Genomic DNA, 20,571 nt, shown 5'->3' with positions numbered 1-20,571 from the left:
ATAACCATTAGGGTCATGTGACACTCTTCACTAATCCGTTGGTACAGGAAAAAGACACACAAGTCATGACGTGCATTCGGAAAGGCAGCCGATACCTTTTATTTATTTTCATAATCGAACATTTCATCATTCCAAAGAAAGTGGGCAAGAAGCAGCCAGTTCTGTTTTAGCCTAACGCAGCGTAGCATGCACAGGGCTCATTTATATTACAAACTTACATTCTGACACTCTTTGAAACACATCAGATTTGCTCGTGTGAGTGTGGACTTCATTTATATAGAGCTCTTTAAGTCACTCAAAATCTTCCAACGCGCTTTACAATGTATTTTACACTTACCCATTCACACACACACACACTACATTCCAAATTTGTGACCAGACTTATTTTGAGGCGTCACACTAGCATTCATCCTTCAAATACATGCAAAACTTCTAAAGAATTGAAGGACATCCAGGAAAAGTTGGCAGCCATTGGCAGGACCCAAAGACAGGCAATCTGCATTCACACGGTTTGGATTAGCCAATCACTACAACTATCTCAGGTAATCACCTAAAAATCTATACATTCATTTGTCCGTCATTAACACTGTGGACATTATTTGCAATGGTATTGGACATGGCACTCCAGGATCAGATGATCATCTCCAAAGGCCAATAGACTCATGTCTAAATAGAGTAGAAAGAGAATAGAGCTTCCTTGTCAAAAATAGTCTGTGAACAAACGTATGAGGGTTTGAAACTACAGTGGCTTGTGAAACTATTTGGCCCCTTGAATTTTGTGACCTTTTGCCACATTTCAGACTTCAAACATCAAGATATAAAACTATTTCTTCTGAAGAATCAACAATAAGTGGGACACAATCATGAAGTGGAACATACTTTATTGGATATTTTAAACTTTAAATTTAGGTGGACGGCCCGATCTTGGTAGATTCGCAGTGGTCCGATACTCCTTCCGTTTCAATATTATTGCTTGCACAGTGCTCCTTGGGATGTTTACAGCTTGGGGAAATCTTTTTGTATCCAAATCCAGCTTTAAACTTCTCCACAACAGTATCCCGAACCTGCCTGGTGTGTTCCTCGTTCTTCATGATGCTCTCTGCGCTTTAAAGAGACCTCTGAGACTATCACAGTGCAGCTGCATTTATATAGAAACTTGATAACACACAGGAGATTCCATTTATCGTTAGTCATTTAGATCAACATTGAATCATTCAGAGATCCTCACTGAACTTCTGGACAGTTTGCTGCACCGAAAGTAAAAGGGCTGAATAATTTTGCACACCCACTTTTTCGTTTTTTATTTGTTAAAAAAGTTTAAAATATCCAATAAAGTGTGTTCCACTTCATGATTGTGTCCCACTTATTGTTGATTCTTCACAAGAAATTAAAGTTTTGTATCTTTATGTTTGAAATCTGAAATGTGGAAAAAGGTCACAATGTTCAAGGGGGCCAAATAGTTTTGCAAGCCACTGTATGTACTGTATACTAAACTACTATGTATTACTTTGCAAGTTTTCTATTCTTTTAGTCAACTTCACAGCAATTGACTGAACGCTAGCTCAGGTTATTTCAATTTCTACCACATAACTATATACAAAAATAGAAAATAGAATACACATGAGCCATTGAATACCGAGATTATATACATACATCTAAATGGACCGTCTTTTAAATAAATGGTCGAAACAGACACATTCAGCACATTTCCCGTTTCTTAAAATAATGTTGGCAATCGAATTTGGCTTCTTTAATTTCAGGAACATGGTTGGAGTCAAGTGAGAGACAAAAAAACAGAACACTTGAAACAAGTCAAGGGCTGATGGGAAAAGATCAAGGTTAGCTTGTGTCCTTGCAACCTAGACACTGTATACAATTATTATATCTTAAAAAAATAAAACAGCAAATTGAGTGCTCAAATTTATAGGAAACCCTAGTGTTAATATTCATTTCAACAAAAGCTGAAAATGTTATGAACAATGAACAGGACATTAGACAACATTTAACACCAATACCAGTAAAAGATCATTCTTATTTGGCTTATAGTGTTGATAGCAAACACCTAAATTTGATTAATAACCCGGTTTTATTTTTTTTTCAGGTTAATGACCGGTCATCTACCCTACTTTTGGTTGATAACTCATTAGTTGCAAAATGTACATTAATGTGCACTTGGTAGGGTTTTAGAATCAACCCAAACTTCAAATTTGAATGACAGTTCAAACGAATGACAAGAAGGTTTATAAAATAAGCAAAGAAAACACAATTCAATTTTTTTCTGTTTCAGGCTTCCCAAATCTATGGGTATCACTGCTTTCTCAAATTCCATGAGTCCACAGTCAAGATCAAAGGAATAATCCAATTCTTACCGGGACCAGAACCTGGATGGATTCTTGGTCTGGGGAAAGTCGCCACTCGAACCAGAGATTTTCAACGTTTTCATTAATATATTAACTTGAAGCGGAAACAGAATTTTCATGTTGTTGCATTTGTGCCGGGTAAGCTGTATGGAAGAGTCTTGATTAAGAGAGTGAGAAGAAAAAATGAACGAGGTGGTGATGGAGGAGCAGAATGGTTTCAGGAAAGGAGAAATGTGTGGATCAGGTGTTTGCAGTACGACAGGTGTGTGAGAAATATTTTGCAAAAGGTAAGGATCCGTATTTGGCTTTCATGGACTTGGAAAAGGCGTATGACAGAGTTGATAGAGAGGCGTTGTGGCAGGTGATGGTAATGTATGGAGTGGTTGGAAAGTTGTTGGAAGCATTGAAGAGTAGGGAGTGAGACAAGTGAATGGTTCCCTATATTGACTGGTGAGAGACAGGGGTGTGTGATGTCACCATGGCTGTTTAATGTGTACATGGATGGTGTGGTGAGAGAAGTGAATGCAAGAGTATTTGGCAGAGGTGTAGACATGATGGACAACAGTTGAACAGTGTGGCAGGTAAGTCGGTTGTTGTTTGCAGATGACACAGCGCTTGTAGCTGGTTCTGAGGAAACATTGAGAAGGTAGGTCATGGAGTTTGGAAGAGTGGGTGATAGGCGAAAGTTATGTGTGAATGTTGGGAAGAGTAAGGTAATGAAGTGTTCACGTGATGGAGTGGGCATGGCGGTAGAAATAAGGTTGCATGGACAGGTGCTGGAAGAAGTTGAAAGCTTTAGGTACTTGGGTTGTGATGTGGCTGCAGTTGGTGGAATGGAGTGCGAGGTATTGCACAGAGTCAATCAAGGAAGCAAGGTTTTGGGTGCTCTGAGGAGAGTGATGAGCAATAAGAGTATGAGTATGGATGTTAAGAGGGGACTGTATGAGAAAGCGATTGTGCCGACTGTGTTGTATGGTGCAGACACTTGGAGCCTGAACGCAGATTTGAGAAGGAAATTAAATTTTTTTGAGATTAGGTGTTTGAGGAGTACGTTAGGAGTGACAAGATTGGATGGATTGAGAAACAGAGTAGTAGTGGAACTGAACAAGCGTGTGGATAAGAGAGTACTCGGGTGGTTTGGACACATGGAGAGGATGGATGAGGAGAGAATGTTAAAGAGGATCTACAGAGCAGGAGTAAATTGAAGGAGACCAAGAGGAAGGCCGTGATTGATGTGGACGGATGTTATAAGTGCACTGGAGGAAAGAGGTCGAAATGTAGTGGAAGCTAGAGCTCTTGTTGGTGATAGGAATGAGTGAAGAAGTGTTGTAAAAGGATAGTGGGATGTTTAGACGTGTTCTAAGGGATGGGCAGGGCACCCGTATGATGCGGCAGGGGTAAACCAGGGTAAAGCTGTTGGGCCCTGCTCTTGAACAGAAGAGTGTGTTGTATCACCCTGACCAGAGTGACATGGCCGCTTTCTTGTGTCCCGTTTTACATGGAGGGACAAAAGCATGACCGACTTGGGTGCTTAACTTGTTTGGGCATTTGGGTTCGCCATGGTCCAATTTTTTTTGTGTGTGTTGCTACTTTTTCCCTTTTTTTATCTTCTTTGTTTTTGTATCTGTCTTGCTGTCGGTCACCCCTCTTGAGGGATATGACCAGGGTAGATAGCTAAATCAAAGATGATCACAAACCCACAATTCAAATACAATATAATGAAATCCACATAGAAAGTCATCATGATTCAATTACAGGTCAAAACTAAGGACATTGTAGATTCAATTCAATACAATAAAAAATAATCTTAGTTGAGTCAACTAAAAAAATAATTACTGTTATTATATGAAAGTTTTATAATCATTCAATAAAGGCATACGAGCTGCAACACTCATGCATCTAAAAAAATCAAAACCAGCAAAATTAAAACTAGGTTGAGTATATTTGAGATATATCACTCCTGTGAAGAGAACACATTTCTAAATTGAATTTATAATAATATCTCAAGTCTATTATCACCAGCACACTTGTGATCCTGAGCTTTAACTTGACTTAAAAATCCTCAATGCAAACTGAACATGGAAATGGTTTCTCATCAGTGTGGATTCTTACGTATTTATTTAGGTCCAACTCTCTGAGAGGTTTTTACCACTAACTGAGCAGGAAACGGGGTTTTCACCAGTGTGGGTTCTCATGTGGCTTTTCAAATGTTCTCTCCGGCCAAATCTTTGGCCGCAAATTGAGCATGCAAAAGGTTTTTCACCAGTGTGAGTTTTTAGGTGCCTTTTCAAGGTCTCTTTTAGATTGAATTTTTGACCACAGACTGAGCAGGGAAAGGGTTTTTCACCAGTGTGGATTCTTGCGTGTTTTTTCAAACTTCCCGTTTGGCTGAATTGTTTACCACAAACCAAGCAGACAAAGGGTTTGTCACCGGTGTGAATTCTTGTGTGGCTTTTTAAGGTAGCTCTCTGGGTAAATTCTTGGCCGCAAATTGAGCAAGAAAAAGGTTTTTCACCAGTGTGGGTCCTTGTGTGGTTTTCCAAACTTCCTTTGTGGCTAAAATTCTGACCGCAAACTGAGCAGACAAAAGGTTTCTCACCAGTGTGGGTTCTTGCATGCATTTTTAAGTTTGATTTGTGGCTGAATCTATGACCGCAAACTGAGCAGGTGAATGGTTTCTCACCGGTGTGGATAAGTATATGGGATTTCAGATGATACTTGTGTCGAAAGAGTTTTCCGCACTGCGAACATTTGTGATACGCGTTATCACCTTCCGACTGTTTGTCGCCATCATTGTGCGCAGAGTCGGACGTGTCGTCATCATCCGTCGTCCCAGAGATTCTGCTTGGAGACACCTTCTCTTTGTTCTCTTCATGCTGATTTTCTGAAGTTAAACGGGCCCTAGTCACTGGAAACTCTCTCAAATCTTCCTCCTTTTTAACGTCAACCATCTCAAATAAATCCTCATTTTGAATGTGATCAGGCTCCAAATTTTCTTTTTTGATGCCAGGCAACTCCGTATCCTGTTGCCAAGGAAGAAGATTCTCTTGACTGACAGCTGCAGGACACAAGACACACGTGGTTTTTTTTTTACAGCAAAAGCATTTCTACAAAATCCCTTTCACATACAGTGGAACCTCGGTTTTCGAACGCCTCTCAGTTCGAACAAATCGGAGTCCGACCAAAAATTGAGAAATTATTGCTTCGCTGTTTGGTCAAAAAATCGGAGTTCGAACGCCGGTAATGCCTGAGTGCGTACGCTAGGGTGCCATGCTGAGCGGCGTACGGGTGTAGATCGCTCTTTTCCTGACCAAGTCTTTTGCTTTCGCTTTTAATATAGGTGTACGAAGTGTTTTAGCCCCTTGTTATGCCTCCGAAGAAAGTCAGTGCAAGCAGCAAAGTTGCTACAGGTGAAAAAAAGTAGTGTGTACAACTATTGCATTTAAGAAAAATAATAGCAAAATATGAAGGAGGTGTGCAAGCGCCTTCTGCTGACCACCACAAAGGTAAGAAATTCTATTCATAATTCTTTTCTTTATTCTTTTTTTTTTAAAATTTTTACACGTTCATGTAAGCGTAATCTTTCGTACGGAAGATTACGATAACGTGTACGTACGATTAGCCCGGGTTAGCTTTAAGTTTACGTTAAACATTCAAGCTAAACATTGAGGGTGTTGCAACGGAGCCCCCTTTCCAATGAACCGCTCACCACTTGTTATGGAGACCCGGGTGCTAAATGACTTGTAAACGACCTAATTTTTTTATTTTTACACGTTCATGTTAGCGTAATCTTTCGTACGGAAGAGTACGATAACGCGAACGTACGATTAGCCCGGGTTAGCTTTAAGTTTACGTTAAACATTCAAGGTAAACATTCAGGGTATTGGAACGGATTAAAATGATTTACATTATTTTCAATGGGAAAAATGATTTCTGTGATCGAACAAATCGGTTTTCGAACAGGGTTCTGGAACGGATTATGGTCGAGAACCGAGGTTCCACTGTATAAGCAAAAACACAGGTTTTACAGTAATATGTTCTATGTTTATCCCTTTTCCCTTAAAGCCTTTTGTACAGTTTTTCTTCGGCAGTGCCACGCAGAATTGTTATGTACACTACGATGTCATCAATGACAATAAACACAATAGAATGAAAACTCTTAATGTTTACATTTACAGAAAGGGTTAAATTGCATAACTGAATAACAGTGATTATAGCGGCACAACAGAATGATTGTAAGGTCAGCTGCAATGAGAGGGTTTCTTTTGATTTAGCGTCTATGAAATGATCTGCGTTTATATAGCGCTTTTCAAGTCAATGAAGACTTCCCAAAGCGCTTTACAATGTCTTACCCAAAGACACTCCGACATGTAACACGGAGGAGCCTGGATTCGAACAGCGATCTCTTGATCCCAAGACGAGCGCTCTACCTCCTCCTGAGCTACTGCCGCCCCCTGCTGGTCTACTTGATTTAGTTTTGCTGGCACATTTAATTTGGAGAATACATTTAGGGGCAAGATGCCGTGACACGGGGCAGCACGGCGGCGTAGTGGTTAGCGCGTGTGCGGCACAATTCTGAGGTCATGAGATCGAACCTCCTGTGTGGAGTTTGCATGTTCTCCCCATTTGACGGGTATGGGCCTTTCTTTTTTATTGGACGGGCCAATTAAAGATATTTAAAGGGGCTTTTTTAGGCTCAGGTGGAGCCAAGCCTCCCTCCCTGTCTCTTTTGTCTCGGACACTACCCATCCCACGACTTCTGATTGAATAAGCGACGGGGGCGGAGCCACTGAAGCAGGAGGAATATTGTTAGAACGGAGTAAACGGCAGCAGCTCAGTTAACTCCTGAGTCCCGACATGCCTGTGAATCAGGACCGCTGATAATATTGAGATTTTAAATGCTAGAAAAGCTTGTGTGTGATTAAAGAAAATTGTAGATCACTTGTTATAGTATGTTCGTGTGGAGACTGATATCAGCTCTTATCATAACATTTAATCAAGCGTGTGTGTTTTTGATTGAGAGCTTAAAAAGCATGCTAAAGTGGAAGGCTGCATGATTAGCTGTTACCATAACATGGGTTCTTCAAACGGGCTCTAAAACAGGAGTGCCCACACTTTCAATTCCCCAGCTCTGTTGAAACTTCCATGCACTTTTTGTTTTAGGGTCATTTAAGTCATGTTGGTTGTATTGGAAGTCAGGGAGCTATTTAAGTTTTTTTTTACAGGTTGCCGCTAAATTTTTGGTTGAAGTGAAAGATTACTCTATTAAGTTGTGTATAAATTATAATTTACTGTAAAAAAAATTCCTTATCCAAGAAAACTGTAGTTACATTTTTTTCGGGATGTCAAAAAATATCCGGACATTGCTGTAAGTTAGATTTTGCATTGAGTGCACCTCTTTCCGAATACAGGACATTACTGTAGTGCTTTTTTATGCCAATTCCAGCCTGTGGTGGCGCTGTGAGAGGTCACCCACCATCCACCCCAAGAAGAAATCCAGCTTCTACGTCCTGGTTCGTGTGTGTACACACTGCACTGTATCTCTAGCACGCTAAGTACTTTGACGTTTTTTTTGTTTAATATCTCGTGAATACATTCAATATAGTTGGTGTCAAGTCTAAAGAAGAGGCGAGCTGTTTATTTTGAAAGTGAAATAAGAAAGCTTGATGCGGTTGAGAGAATGGCCAGAATTCTTTTTTTTACCCACTTTTTACCAAGAAGGAGGACCTCTTGAAGCGCATATTCCAAAGTGAATTAAACCTCATTTTATATTTATTATAGAGCATATTATTTTAAGAAATGTTTATTTTTTTGGTATAAAACCATACAGGTTACTTATACAAGCCTTAAACATACTTAGATAAACCTTTAACAAACAAAATATAGCACTGAAGCAACTTACGAACGATAATCCGGAACCTATCTCGTTCGTAGGTAGGACAACGCCTGTAGCTTAAAGCCTTACCTATCAACTTGTCAAATTGAATAACTACCTGAAAAACTAAACATTGGATTTTACACATTTTTCTAAGGGTAGCTTTAGGCGTTTCCAAAAGTGGCCATTTGGAGACGACCAGTTCACAGACCTTAAAACTTATATTTATGTATTTAACTTTGGAAAATTTTTCGACATTGTGAAAAAGTATTAAATGTTTAACCACGCTTTTTAGAAGTGAATCCATGATTTTGCACACTTTTGCGTCATAATGAAGCGTAAGAATGAATCCAATTGGCTTTGCACACATTTTTATTCCGTGAATGTGTACATATTTACGTTCGAAATTCATTGGCTAACCATTGTGTCAATCGACATTTGAATCGCTCACTTTTGGCTAAAGATTTTTGAAGCTGCATTGGTCATACAGGACCTCATAGGGCGTCACAGGCTAAGGACCGTAAACGAAAGTTTGCAATTGGCCCGGGTGGTGTCAATCACAACATCAGGGACGGAAGTACTGAAAATAATCCGACGACTGTTTTTAAAGAGGGGTAATGAAGCCAAATAGGCATATTTCAATGAAAACAGTCAACCATGCAGGAATACTTTTGGGCGAATTTTTATAAAAATCTGACGCCATTTTCGTGTGTTTTGGAGCATATATTTTACACGGTTGGATTCGCTAGACCTTCGTAAATGTAACCACACCGTTTTTGCGGGGAATCTTATCACGAGCTGACTCTCAGGAGACGTTATAGATGAACTATGCCGGCTTTATAGTTTTCTGGTATCTTGTTTCAGACTGATGTGTGTATTTTGAAACGGTATGTACTCCCAATATAATATCTCGAATCCCAAGAGTTTATGCTTTCCAATGATTTGTGTCATGAAATATTTCAGTGACACCGTGAAGACAAGACTTTGTCCACCAAGGTTTCAACTGCCCGCTGGAAGGAGGTAAGGGGTTAAAGTTTTATTTGACTATCTAACATATATTTATCTTGCTTTTGCATTCTTTCAATTTTCTTACGCCAATATTTAAGCTTTTGCATCACACAAATATCGGCTCCAAATATTTGTTTTAGGCTTCCTCTTAATACTAATAAGTACCAAGCCTGAAAAAACACATTACTGTAAATTCCGGACTATAGAGCGCACCTGATTATAAGCCGCACCCACCACATTTTAAGAGGAAACACGATTTTGTACATACACAAGCCGCACCTGTATACAAGCCGCATGCGCCCACATTTAATAATAATAATAATAATAATAATTTCCTTGTATTGTCATTCTGTGTAACAATGTACACAGAACGAAATGTCGATTGCACCTGACCCGTTTTAGCGAGCCGATGCAGCCGCAGCCAACAGAGGGCGCCGCCGACCACTTTTCAAGTCTTAGGAATGTTTAAACATGTAACACAAACACAAAATGAACCCAAACCCGACTTCAAGTCCCGCGATTAAAAACTAAATGTCCTTCATTAAGGTCCACAGTCCAAAAATTACTGCCGGCAAAATGAACGTAAAATGATACCGGTACTTAAGGTTTGATGCAGACCTGCAGAGTCCAGGTCCCGTTGAAAGTAATCCAAGGAAAAAAGTGTATATTTCCAAAGGTAAGGGTGGGAAAAATATATCAGATGAACACATTTACTTACACAACTCCTTTTTATTTAACCAACTTTTTACCCCCTCTCCTTTCCTTGTCTGTCCCTCACCTTTAGCGGTCCCCACTTAAACTCGGCACCCCGCGTTTGTTCCGCCCCTCATTTTTCGTTCACCCGTGCAGAACAAATCAGAATAAGTGTCTAAAATAAAAACAAATAAATACATTACAAAATTAAACAGTTGCAAATACATATTATACATGGGTTACACATATTTACAAAGAAAGACGGTACACCGAGAGAGTTTTTAAAGATTTAATAATAATATAGCTTTGACTGGGCAGTTAATGGTACCAACACTCGAGCGCCGCTGGCGGCCGTTAGAAAATTACATAAATTGGCCGCATCACTGAATAATTCAGATTCAGATTCAGATCTACTTTATTGTCTTTCTAGTACACGTGTATACAGAACGAAATGTCGATACATCTGACCCGCACAGTTTCCTTGAATGTACAGATATAAATAAAAGTTGTATTGTATTATGGCTACGTATAGTATTTTACCATAGTGCCGATAGTGCAAGAGGAGTAGCTAACCAGATGTGCAAAATGGGCAGTCAGGTTAACAAGTCAGGTAAACAGTAACATTAACACTGTAACAATAATGCTGTAAGTACAATAGTGCAGAGAGCAAATGTGCAAGGAGTGGCAAGCTATAAAGAACTGCCAGTAGTGCAAAAAGCCGGGTTGCAGGGTTGAAAGTTAGGGGAAAAAGTAGTGACTTATAGTCTGGAATTTACGGAAGTCAATCCTTACATGAGAAGACTGCAAACTCTGATATCTGATATAGCTTTCACAGGGACATATCTCAGCATAAATCTGGTGGATTCATGTACACCTCCACTCTCAGTTCGCATACCTTCACCCTTTTTTAGTATGTTCCAGAGCAACTCGAAGCCTGACTGAGCAAATGCAACGACATGAAAATTCAGTTTTGGTTTTAAGTTAATATAATAATAGTTATGGGGAAAAAATCAGGTACCTGAACAAAAAAATGACGCTAAGAGTAATGGCAACTACTTGTCAAGTCAAGTTTATTTGTATAGTTCTTAATCACCAGGAGTCTCAAAGCACTAATACGATCCCAAAACTGTATGTAACATCCTACATGCCCACATTTCTTGTGTAAATATTGTGTAAATTATAAACTTTATCTTCTTTGTTCCTCTATGTTGTGTAAATTATAACCTCATCTTCTTTGTTTTCTTTTATCCCCGCTGTTAAATGTGAACCTGGAATGCCACGTCCAATTTCGTTGTCACAATATGTTCAACCCATTTTGAAACAATGACGATAAAGGATATATTATATTCTATTCTAAAAAAGGGCTGATCAGAGGTCTCATGTATAACCTGCACTCGTGTATAACACACACTGCTAATTTTTGATGAACAATCAATGAGAAATTTCATTTTCTTAGCGCAAACTAAGTTTTGGAAGTGACCATGACAGCAATCATTTATTGACAACGTAAACTAAGAACACAATACTAACGGAAAATTTACTGAATGCCCTTCAAAGTCCCATTCATCATCAAATACACCAAAGAGTTGTTTCCCTCGTCTTACTTTTTGGAGTTTATTCATATCTTTCAGGACGACTTTGTTTTTGCCATTCTCTCACCTTTGTCAGTGGTACGTGAATAAAAGTAGTGCTATATTCAAATAAACTGGAATGCCTTTTCGTATGTCATCTATAAAACTTCGCCACCATTTTATATTTCTTCCACACTAGTCAAGTCAAGTCATTTTTATTAGTATAGCCCTTAAAAGAGTACATGAGGGGATAACTAATGGTGACTATAAATCATTCTCGTCTATTTAATTTGGCGTTTGATTTGATTAAATTACAAGGTTCATTCCCATTTTGTCCGTTTGGGCGCATATTTGATTTGTTTCCAACGCCAATCCGATGGATTCGAACCTACGAAGCAACTGCATCATAAATACGGAAAATAAATTTAATATTTGGCATGTAATGGACTTGAAGAGGAGAAAATAAGAATATAGAAAATATAGAGATAGAAGTGACCAACCTGCTCTGTTCAACACAACTCGTAGCTGCTTGCTGATGCTAACTTGGTTTAGCAGTTGATTTTCTCGTTCATTATTCTCTTGCACATCCTGAAGCTCCTCTATGAAATGTTCTTTTCCTCTCGCACACATTTCAGCCTACTTTTAAGCTCACCATTAACTATTTACGGCGTTAAATGGAGTTAAATTGCGCACAAGACTGAGGCGGAACGTCACGAGGCCACAAACAATGGCGGCAGTGATGCTTTGTTCTTCTTCTTTGGTTGGCATCCATCTTTTTAGTGCATTACCGCCCCCTAGCGTCACATCTTCTTCAGGGTTCCACTGTTTTGTGTCGTTAGCGAACAAAACGGCTTTATGAGCCAACTCCCTTTGAAATACACTCTTCCCCCCACTCCCGGATTTGGTCGCTATCCACCCGGCGCCTTCTGATTGAATATGCCAGTAAAGCAGGTAGAATAACGTTAGAGCTTCCAGGGATATTTGAACAACAAAAAAACGGAAATAATCGCTCTTCATCACGTTTTTGCTTTCATATTATCGACAAGATTCACTCATTCCGGTTCTCTATTTTTTTTCAAGTGAAGCACATCGGATGCAGTGCTAACAAGCAACCAGCAGAATGCAGGCTTGTGCTTTCAATAATAATCATCGAAGATACAGTACATCAAATTCATCAAGATACATGAATATTGTGATTATTATGTAAAATAATTTTCACCATCTTTGTTTTCAAAGAGTTTTTTCTATGGATTGAAATTCCATATCATTTAATTCTAGGGCTGTCAAAGTGTCATGTTACTGATGCGGGGCACTTGAGTCTGCTCTGTTGGCGCCAACGGCCTCGGACGCTGATTGGCTGCTGATCTCTTGTTGGAAAATAAAATAAAAGATATAGAATACAAAAAATACCCAACATAACGTGTTGATATAGAGTATTTAAAAAGTGCTACGGATAATATACACTTTAATAAAAATAGAGTAATATGCAAATATGGAAGTGGGGTCTAATGTCGGCTTTTACTCCCCCGGGTGGCGTTAAAGAGCCTCATGGCATGAGGATGAAATGATCTCCTCAGTCTGTCCGTGGAACAAGACTATGACAGAAAGTTTTCTTAAATTTATAGCATTTTAGGAACAATATAATACTCAAGTCAAAAGACAAAAAGAAGGGCTGATGGGAAAGGATCAAGTTCATCACTTTCCACAAATGTCGTGGTAAGAGATGTGGTAAATGTTGTGGTTCTCAGCTCTTCTCTCACCCCTTAAGTACTTACACAATTATCCATCCATGATCTGTACCGCTTATCCTAAGTAGGGTCGCGGGGGTGCTGGAGTCCAGTGAGCAGGGGAGACCCTGAACTGGTGGCCAGCCAGTAGGGACAATTTGGACCGGCAAATTAATTTTTGGGAATATGGGAGGAAACCCGAGTGCCCGGAGGAAACCGGAGTGCCCGGAGGAAACCCACGCAAGCATGGGGAGAACATGCAAACTCCATACAGGAGGTCTTACACAATTAAAGTAACTTTAAAAGAAATAAAACAAAGACTTTTTAATCATTAATCACATGGAAATATATGTAGTTGTTTAAAAGCACTCAGTGGAAAGTAAATCTCAATCTTCAAAGAAGGTCACTAACTCAAAATTCAAATACGCTTAGGGGTCAAGGAAAATAATGACATCCACATAAAAAGTCATCATGCTTTGATTACACTTCAAAAATAAAGACATTATAGATTCAGTCAATCACAATCAGATTGAAAATAAATATTGTAGTGAGATCCTTTTTGTTAATTCAACTCCGCAAACTAACATACAGTATACTTATATGTGAACACAAGAATGCTTGATAAGTACTCCAAGAAGAAAAGTCAATAGTTGAACATAATGAAGATACATTGTAGTATTTACTGTTATTAATCATTCATAATATATATACTTCATATCATCATTCAATAAAAGCATACAAGCTGCAACACAAGTGCATTTGAAAAAAATATTTTAAAATGTGACACTGATGTACCCAAACATGCTCATTTAGTGGTAGCTGTAATTTATTTCATTGTATGTTCTCTTTAAACTGTTGATAAAAATCTATTCTCACTAGAACAATATTGATCCCGAAGTTTACTCTGGCTTGAAAATTGTTGGCTGAAACACTTAACAAGAAAAGGGTTTCTCATCAGTGTGGGTTTTTGAGTGCCTTTTTAAGTCTGATTTTTGGGTGAAATGTTTGCCGCAAACGGTGCAGGCAAAAGGTTTTTCACCAGTGTGGGTCCTTGTGTGGATTTTTAAAGAACCTCTCTGAGTGAATCTTTGACCACAAAATGAGCAGGCAAAAGGTTTTTCGCCAGTGTGAATTCGAAGATGAATTTTTAAATTTTCTTTTTGGATGAATTTCTGACCGCAAACTGAGCATGTGAAAGGTTTCTCACCAGTGTGGATTCTTGCGTGCGTTTTCAAGTGAGATTTCTGGCTGAATTTTAGACCACAAACTGAGCAGGCAAAGGGTTTTTCACCAGTGTGGGTTCGTATGTGTAGATTTAAGTTTGCTTTTAGGCCGAATCTTTGACCACAAACTGAGCAAGGATAAAGTTTCTCTCCGGTGTGGGTTCTTGTGTGGATTTGTAAGTTACTCTTCAAGCCGAATGTTTGACCACAAACTGAGCAGACAAAAGGTTTCTCACCACTATGGGTTCTTGCGTGCGGTTTTAGGTGCGATTTCTGGGTGAATATTTGACCGCAAACTGAGCAAGAAAAGGGTTTTTCACCGGTGTGGGATCTTGTGTGAATTTTCAAGGTATTTTTCCGGGTGAATCTTTTTCCACAAAATAAGCAGGCAAAGGGTTTTTCACCCGTGTGGACAATGAAATGGCGTTTCAAATCACACTTGTGTCTAAATGTTTTTGCACACTGCGAACATTTGTGATATTTACTATCACCTCCCGACTCTTTGTCAGCATCATTGTTTGCAGAGTCGGACGTGTCGTCATCATCTGTTGTCTCGGAGGTTCTTCTTGGAGACACCTTCTCCTTGTTCTTTTCATGTATATCTTCGGAGGTTAAACAAGCCCCAGTCACCGGAAACTCTCTCAAATCTTCTTCCTCTTTAATGTTAACAGGCTCCAAATTGTCTTCCTCCTTTTTGACATCAGCAGGCTCAAAATCATCCTCATCCTCCTTTTTAATGTGATCAAACTCCAAAACTTCCTGCTCCTTTTTAATGTCGACCAGCTCTAAAAACGCATCTTCTTCTCTTTTGACCGCAAGCAGCTTTGTCTCCTGTTGCCAAGGAAGAAGATTCTCTTCACTGACGTCTGCAGGACACAAGACACACATGGATGTGACGAATCTCAATTCAGACAGACAAAGAAAAAATATTTTGAAGGCAAGCCCATGTTGTCATGCACACTATGTTATTATCAAGGACAATAAAGACAATACAATGAAAACCCTCTCAATGTTTATATTCACATAAAAGGCATTACCGGAATAAACCTGAGTATAGCTGCCTAGAAATGAATAAATGTAAGGTCGGCGACATGAAAGGGCTTTCCTTAGATTTTCCTATATGTGTCTACTAGATTAAGTTTTGCTGATTTATTTCATCCGGAAAATTGTTTCAAGAGCAACATGTTGTGACACTTTTCTTCTTAGCAAGATTGACAGGCTGCTTTTGAAATTTTACATCTTTAAAAATCTCTTATTGCCAATGCGGTAAGGGGACCTCAGAATTGCACCATTTAATTATTTCAAATGAATCGGCTTTAAAAGTCCAGGTTGTACCTAGAACATCATTTCTTTCCATAATTCCGATTACAATATGGAGAAAAACGTCTTCCTTTCTGGTTCATCGTTTCTCTCTAAATAGTACTGTATATGGAACACCCACGACATTTTATTTCAACATAAATCCCTTTTCATTTCACAATACTATAATGGATTCTCTGTTATTTCGATTTACTCCTATAAAAAGAGTCAAGATGGACAATGGCTTTTAACTATTTTCTGCTTTGATCATAGGACTCCAAGCATATCAAATAAAGCCAAAAGAAACCTTTATTGTCATTTTTTTCTCTCATTCGATCTCTGGAACTGAGATCCCAAGCATATCGCAACAACCAGTTAAGAGCCTGGGGAAACTCTTTGACTCAACTCTGAAAGACTCTGCTGCCACCCAAGAGTCTGTTAAACAACTGGCAATGTGGCTCACCAAGGTGGACAAGTCCAGCCTGCCTGGTAGATTTAAAGCCTGGATCTACCAGCACTCTATTCTTCCCAGAGTCTTGTGGCCTCTCTTGGTCTATGCAATACCGGTATCAACTGTGGAGATCCTCGAAAGGAAGATCAGTAGCTTTCTCCGGAAGTGGCTGGGACTTCCCCGCAGCCTTACCAGCGCTGCTTTGTACGGGACAAGCAATTACCGTCCAGCTACCCTTCACCGGGTTCACTGAGGAGTTCAAGGTGGCATGTACTAGAGAGGCTCTTCAGTACAGGGATTCCAAGGACAGCAAGGTGTCATTAGCTGGGGTTGAAGTGAGAACCAGAAGAAAGTGGAGAGCTCAGAAGGAGGTGGAGGTGGCAGAGTCACGATTCAGGCAGAAGACTCTGGTTGGGGTCCTGGCATTGGGGAGAGCAGGTCTGGGCTTCTTTCCAAATACCAAAGTAAGTCAAGCCCAAGGAAAGGAGAGACACCATCTTCTCCAGGAAGAGGTCAGAGCAGGTGTGGAGGAAGAGCGGATGAGCAGAGCAGTCGGAAGCAAGGAGCATTGACAAGGTGGGAGAACACATTACAGTGCAAAGTGACCTGGTCGAACATCATGCAAGCAGACTTCCACCGTGTCCGGTTCCTTGTGCAGGCAGTTGACGATGTCCTACCAAGCCCAGCGAACCTTCATGTGTGGGGAAATGGCGAAACACCCTCCTGCCCCCTTTGCTCTGGAAGAGGCTTTTTTCTTCACTTAGGTTTTGAGTTTTTCCTTGCCTGCATGTTGGTTGAAGATCAGGCGATGGTGTCATTGTAGTGCTGTGCAGTCCATTGAGACATTTTTCGTGATTAAGGGCGTCACAGATACTTTTGACTTGACATGAAACCTTGTCAATGGAGAAGTTACATACCAAGATCAGTCCATGCTTGTAATGACCCAGATCGAAGAATGAGAATTACAAGTGGTACTAAGAACCATGCAATGAAGATTCTAACTTTCCTACAAAGTATGAGAGGAGTGATGAAGCCACATTAAAACTCAATGCAAACACCATTGAACCTTTTGGGAATCCATATTATTGTTGACCAATATCTTCGTTTCCCAGGAATTAATACCCTATCATACTCCCAGAAGCATTTTAGAATTTTCAGTTTCTTCAAAATCAAATCAATTCTGGCCCATACTACTTTGCTCAATAGGTTTGAACGATAGATGGGGTTTCAAACTGAATGTAAAACTTTTAAAAATAGTTAAAGGCTAATGTTATAATTTAAAATAAGGTAACAGCTATGGTTAGATGTAGAGTTCGGATTTGGGCTCCAAGGTAGGTCTTTAAACAGATTTATGGTTCTGAAAATTGTCTTTAAAAGGTGCTTGAATTTGACCATGAAAAATGTGTACTAACTCTGGATTGTGATATTTGACCACTAGATGTCAAATGCAGCTAGGTGGCCTTGGGGGTATGGCGCCCGCCCCGAGACTGGGAGGTTGTGGTTCAAACCTCGGCCGAGTCATACCTAAGAATTAAAACATTGGTACCCGTTGCCTCCCTGCTTGGCGTTCAGCATTAGGGGTTGGAATTGGGGGGTTTGGTCACCTAATGACTCCCAACACCTCAGTTGGGTTGAGCGAGGGGGCTGGGAATCCCCTCCTCTGAATCAATCTCCCAAAAAGAGTCAGAAATGACTCTAGCCACCTCCCACTAGGGGGATATGGCTGTGGTATATAATAAGATGTCATATGTTGTAGTGCAGGGATCTCCAACGTGGTCCCCGCAGGCGTGCATTATTTGTTATTGCAACATCTGTTGCAGCCTGGTCATTATGGAAGGGGGATTACCTCATGTGCGGTCCCTTCTCAAGGTTTCTTCATTTTCCTCATGTTGAGGTTTTTGAGTTTTTCTTTGGTTTCATGTAGGTTTTAGATCAGGGGATGGTGTCATAATAGTGTGCAGTCTGTAAAAGGTTGTGGTCTGTGCAGCCCTTTGAGACTTCTTGTGATTAAGGGCTATACAAATATACATGACTTGACTTGGGTTCAGTCTGTAAGGAATACATCGTTTGGTTATTAGCTGCTTAAATGTGTAAACTTTTTTTGTGACACCCTGTATTGTCAAATAATTTTTCGTGTAAAGTCATGAATGTGATCAGTCAAAATGCTTGTGTCATCTGACAACACCAGAGAAACAAAATCAAATGTAATTTTGTCTTCAACAGAGGTGTTTTAAACAAAACAAGAAAGTTTGATCACATGACCCCGATTTTAGTTGGAATTATACAAAATCATGCATGGACTTGCTCCCTCATATCTTTCAGATTTAATTTCCCCCTATGTTCCGGTCCAGAGCCTTCCCTCTGAAAATGCTGGTCTACTAGTGATCCCAAGAGCCAAGAAGAGAACCACAGGTTCGAGAGCGTTCTCCATTCGGGCCCCAGTCCTGTGGAAAGATTAAACCTAAAGTGACCAACCTTCTCCTTCCATCACGACTTGAAGTTGCTTCCTAATGCTAACTTGGTTTAGCCGTCGATCTTCTCGCTCAGTCTCTTCTTCAAGCTCCTATTTGAAATGTCCTTTCCCTCTGGATAACATTTTAGCCACATTTAAGGCTCACCGTGAGCTATTTTAACAGATAAACGGAGCTTTTCTACGCGACTGAAGCGAAACGCCAAGTAGCCGAAAACAACCCGTTGAGTGACCCGGAAGAACAAAGAAAGTGGGCGGGGCTCCTACGAAACAACTTCCCTTCACAAAAGAGCTTTTTAGTTCTTTTTGCTGTATTATTTTGATATATTTCACGAGGTATCTTCTTATACATACTTTTGCAACAGTTTTCCGACACGGAATTGAGAAAGGACTGCGAAACATACGCTAACCGCAAACGTTTACGGAGTGCGCCATGTTGTGGAGTCTTTGCATAGCTTAGCTCAGTGGTCTCCAGCGTGGTGCCCGCGGGCTCCAGGGTGCCCCCTAAGGACAGTTGAGGTGTTCGCAGACTTGTTCTGAAAATAGCTAACCAGTGCTGGGTCATTGTGATTTTCCAGTTAATTTTTTTTGCCAGAAGCAGCAAAGTAAGAGAACAATGTTATGCCTGAACTGAGAGTTTGTGTGTGTAGAACAGTGCTCACAATGTTAACTGTTGAAAATTATTCCGATTCAGATATACTTTATTGTCATTCTTGTACACGTGTATACAGAATGAAATGTCGATACATCTGACCCGCAGTTTCCTTGAATGTACAGATATAAATAAAATGTTGTATTGAGTTGGAGTATTGAAGCACTAATAATATACTAAATAATTTTAGCTATGTATAGTATTATACAGTAGTGCAAAGAGTGCAAGAGGAGCAGCTAACCAGATGTGCAAAATGGGCAGTTGATATCATCATGTTGTTGTGGTTATTTTCATCAGATCTTTTTTTTTTTTTTTGGGTTTGAACAAATGTATTGACACTAATAACAAAAAAAAAAACAATAAGCACATTCACAATATTATGTTCCAATATGATGTTATTACCAGCAAACACATAGTGAGGATTTGAACAACCCTTCTCGAAAATCCTATTAGCAATCAAGCATATTCACAATTTCATTATATGACATCTTTGTTAGTGTCAATAGATCTGTCCAGGCCAAAGTTGATTGGCCTGAACAAATCCCCCGACACCAACAACAGAAAACAATTATGACCAACACAACAGCAATCAAGCATATTCACAATATTATATTCCAATATGACAATTTTAACAGCAAACACAATGTGAGGTTTGAACAACCCACCTCGAAAATCTCAATAGCAATCAAGCATATTCACAATTTCATTATATAACATCTTTGTTAGTGTCGATAGATCCGTCCAGGCCAAAGTTGATTGTCCTTGGTCTGAATAAATCCACCGACACCAACAGCAGCAAAAACAAAAACGACAATCATCAATTAAACAATTTCAGAGTTATTTTCTTTTAACAGTAGTTAACCAGCGTGTAAAAAAGGCAATACTATTGTGCAAGGGCGTAGCTCTGCCATCCCACCCTCCCAAGCAGCATTCTTACAGTCCTCTGTGTGGGTCTTCTCCCTTCTGTGTGGGTCCTCTCAGGCCGTTGCTGCCGGGACTCCCACAGTGGGTCCTCTCAGGCCGTTGCTGCCGGGACTCCCACAGTGTAGTTCCGGTTCCCCCCTCTGGGTGGGTGCAGACGAGTCTTCTTTATTGCTGCGTCCTAGCCCCGCCGCTCGCAGATTGTATGGTATCCGCAGCCATTTGTAGCACAGCCACAGGGGGGATCTGCCTGCACCTCCATACCAACAGGTTTATGGAGGTCCAGATGGCGTCCTTGATGGCTGCGAGAGTGAGCCAGTC

At 40.0% G+C, this 20,571-nt stretch overlaps 2 protein-coding genes across 2 annotated transcripts; both read right to left on the bottom strand.

Annotated features, from left to right (window-relative positions):
* Positions 1–1,451: 1,451 nt before the first annotated feature.
* Positions 1,452–12,252, bottom strand: LOC148376867 (uncharacterized). The gene is made up of 2 exons (XM_088352183.1): positions 12,008–12,252; positions 1,452–5,418 (listed from the first exon to the last, which is right to left on the bottom strand). The coding sequence occupies exons 1-2, from the start codon at positions 12,135–12,137 to the stop codon at positions 4,481–4,483; spliced, it is 1,068 nt and encodes a 355-aa protein (XP_088208309.1). The 5' UTR covers positions 12,138–12,252; the 3' UTR covers positions 1,452–4,480.
* Positions 12,253–13,675: 1,423 nt separating this feature from the next.
* On the bottom strand, positions 13,676–18,925 carry LOC148376866 (uncharacterized). The gene is made up of 2 exons (XM_088352127.1): positions 18,683–18,925; positions 13,676–15,323 (listed from the first exon to the last, which is right to left on the bottom strand). The coding sequence occupies exons 1-2, from the start codon at positions 18,693–18,695 to the stop codon at positions 14,167–14,169; spliced, it is 1,170 nt and encodes a 389-aa protein (XP_088208253.1). The 5' UTR covers positions 18,696–18,925; the 3' UTR covers positions 13,676–14,166.
* Between the last annotated feature and the right edge of the window lie 1,646 nt (positions 18,926–20,571).

This window comes from Urocampus carinirostris, chromosome 1 (assembly GCF_059441175.1).
Source record: "Urocampus carinirostris isolate Australia breed hairy pipefish chromosome 1, RoL_Ucar_1.0, whole genome shotgun sequence".
NCBI lineage: Eukaryota > Metazoa > Chordata > Actinopteri > Syngnathiformes > Syngnathidae > Urocampus > Urocampus carinirostris.
Note: the sequence above shows the minus strand (reverse complement) of the source record. Positions and strands in the feature narration are given on the sequence as shown.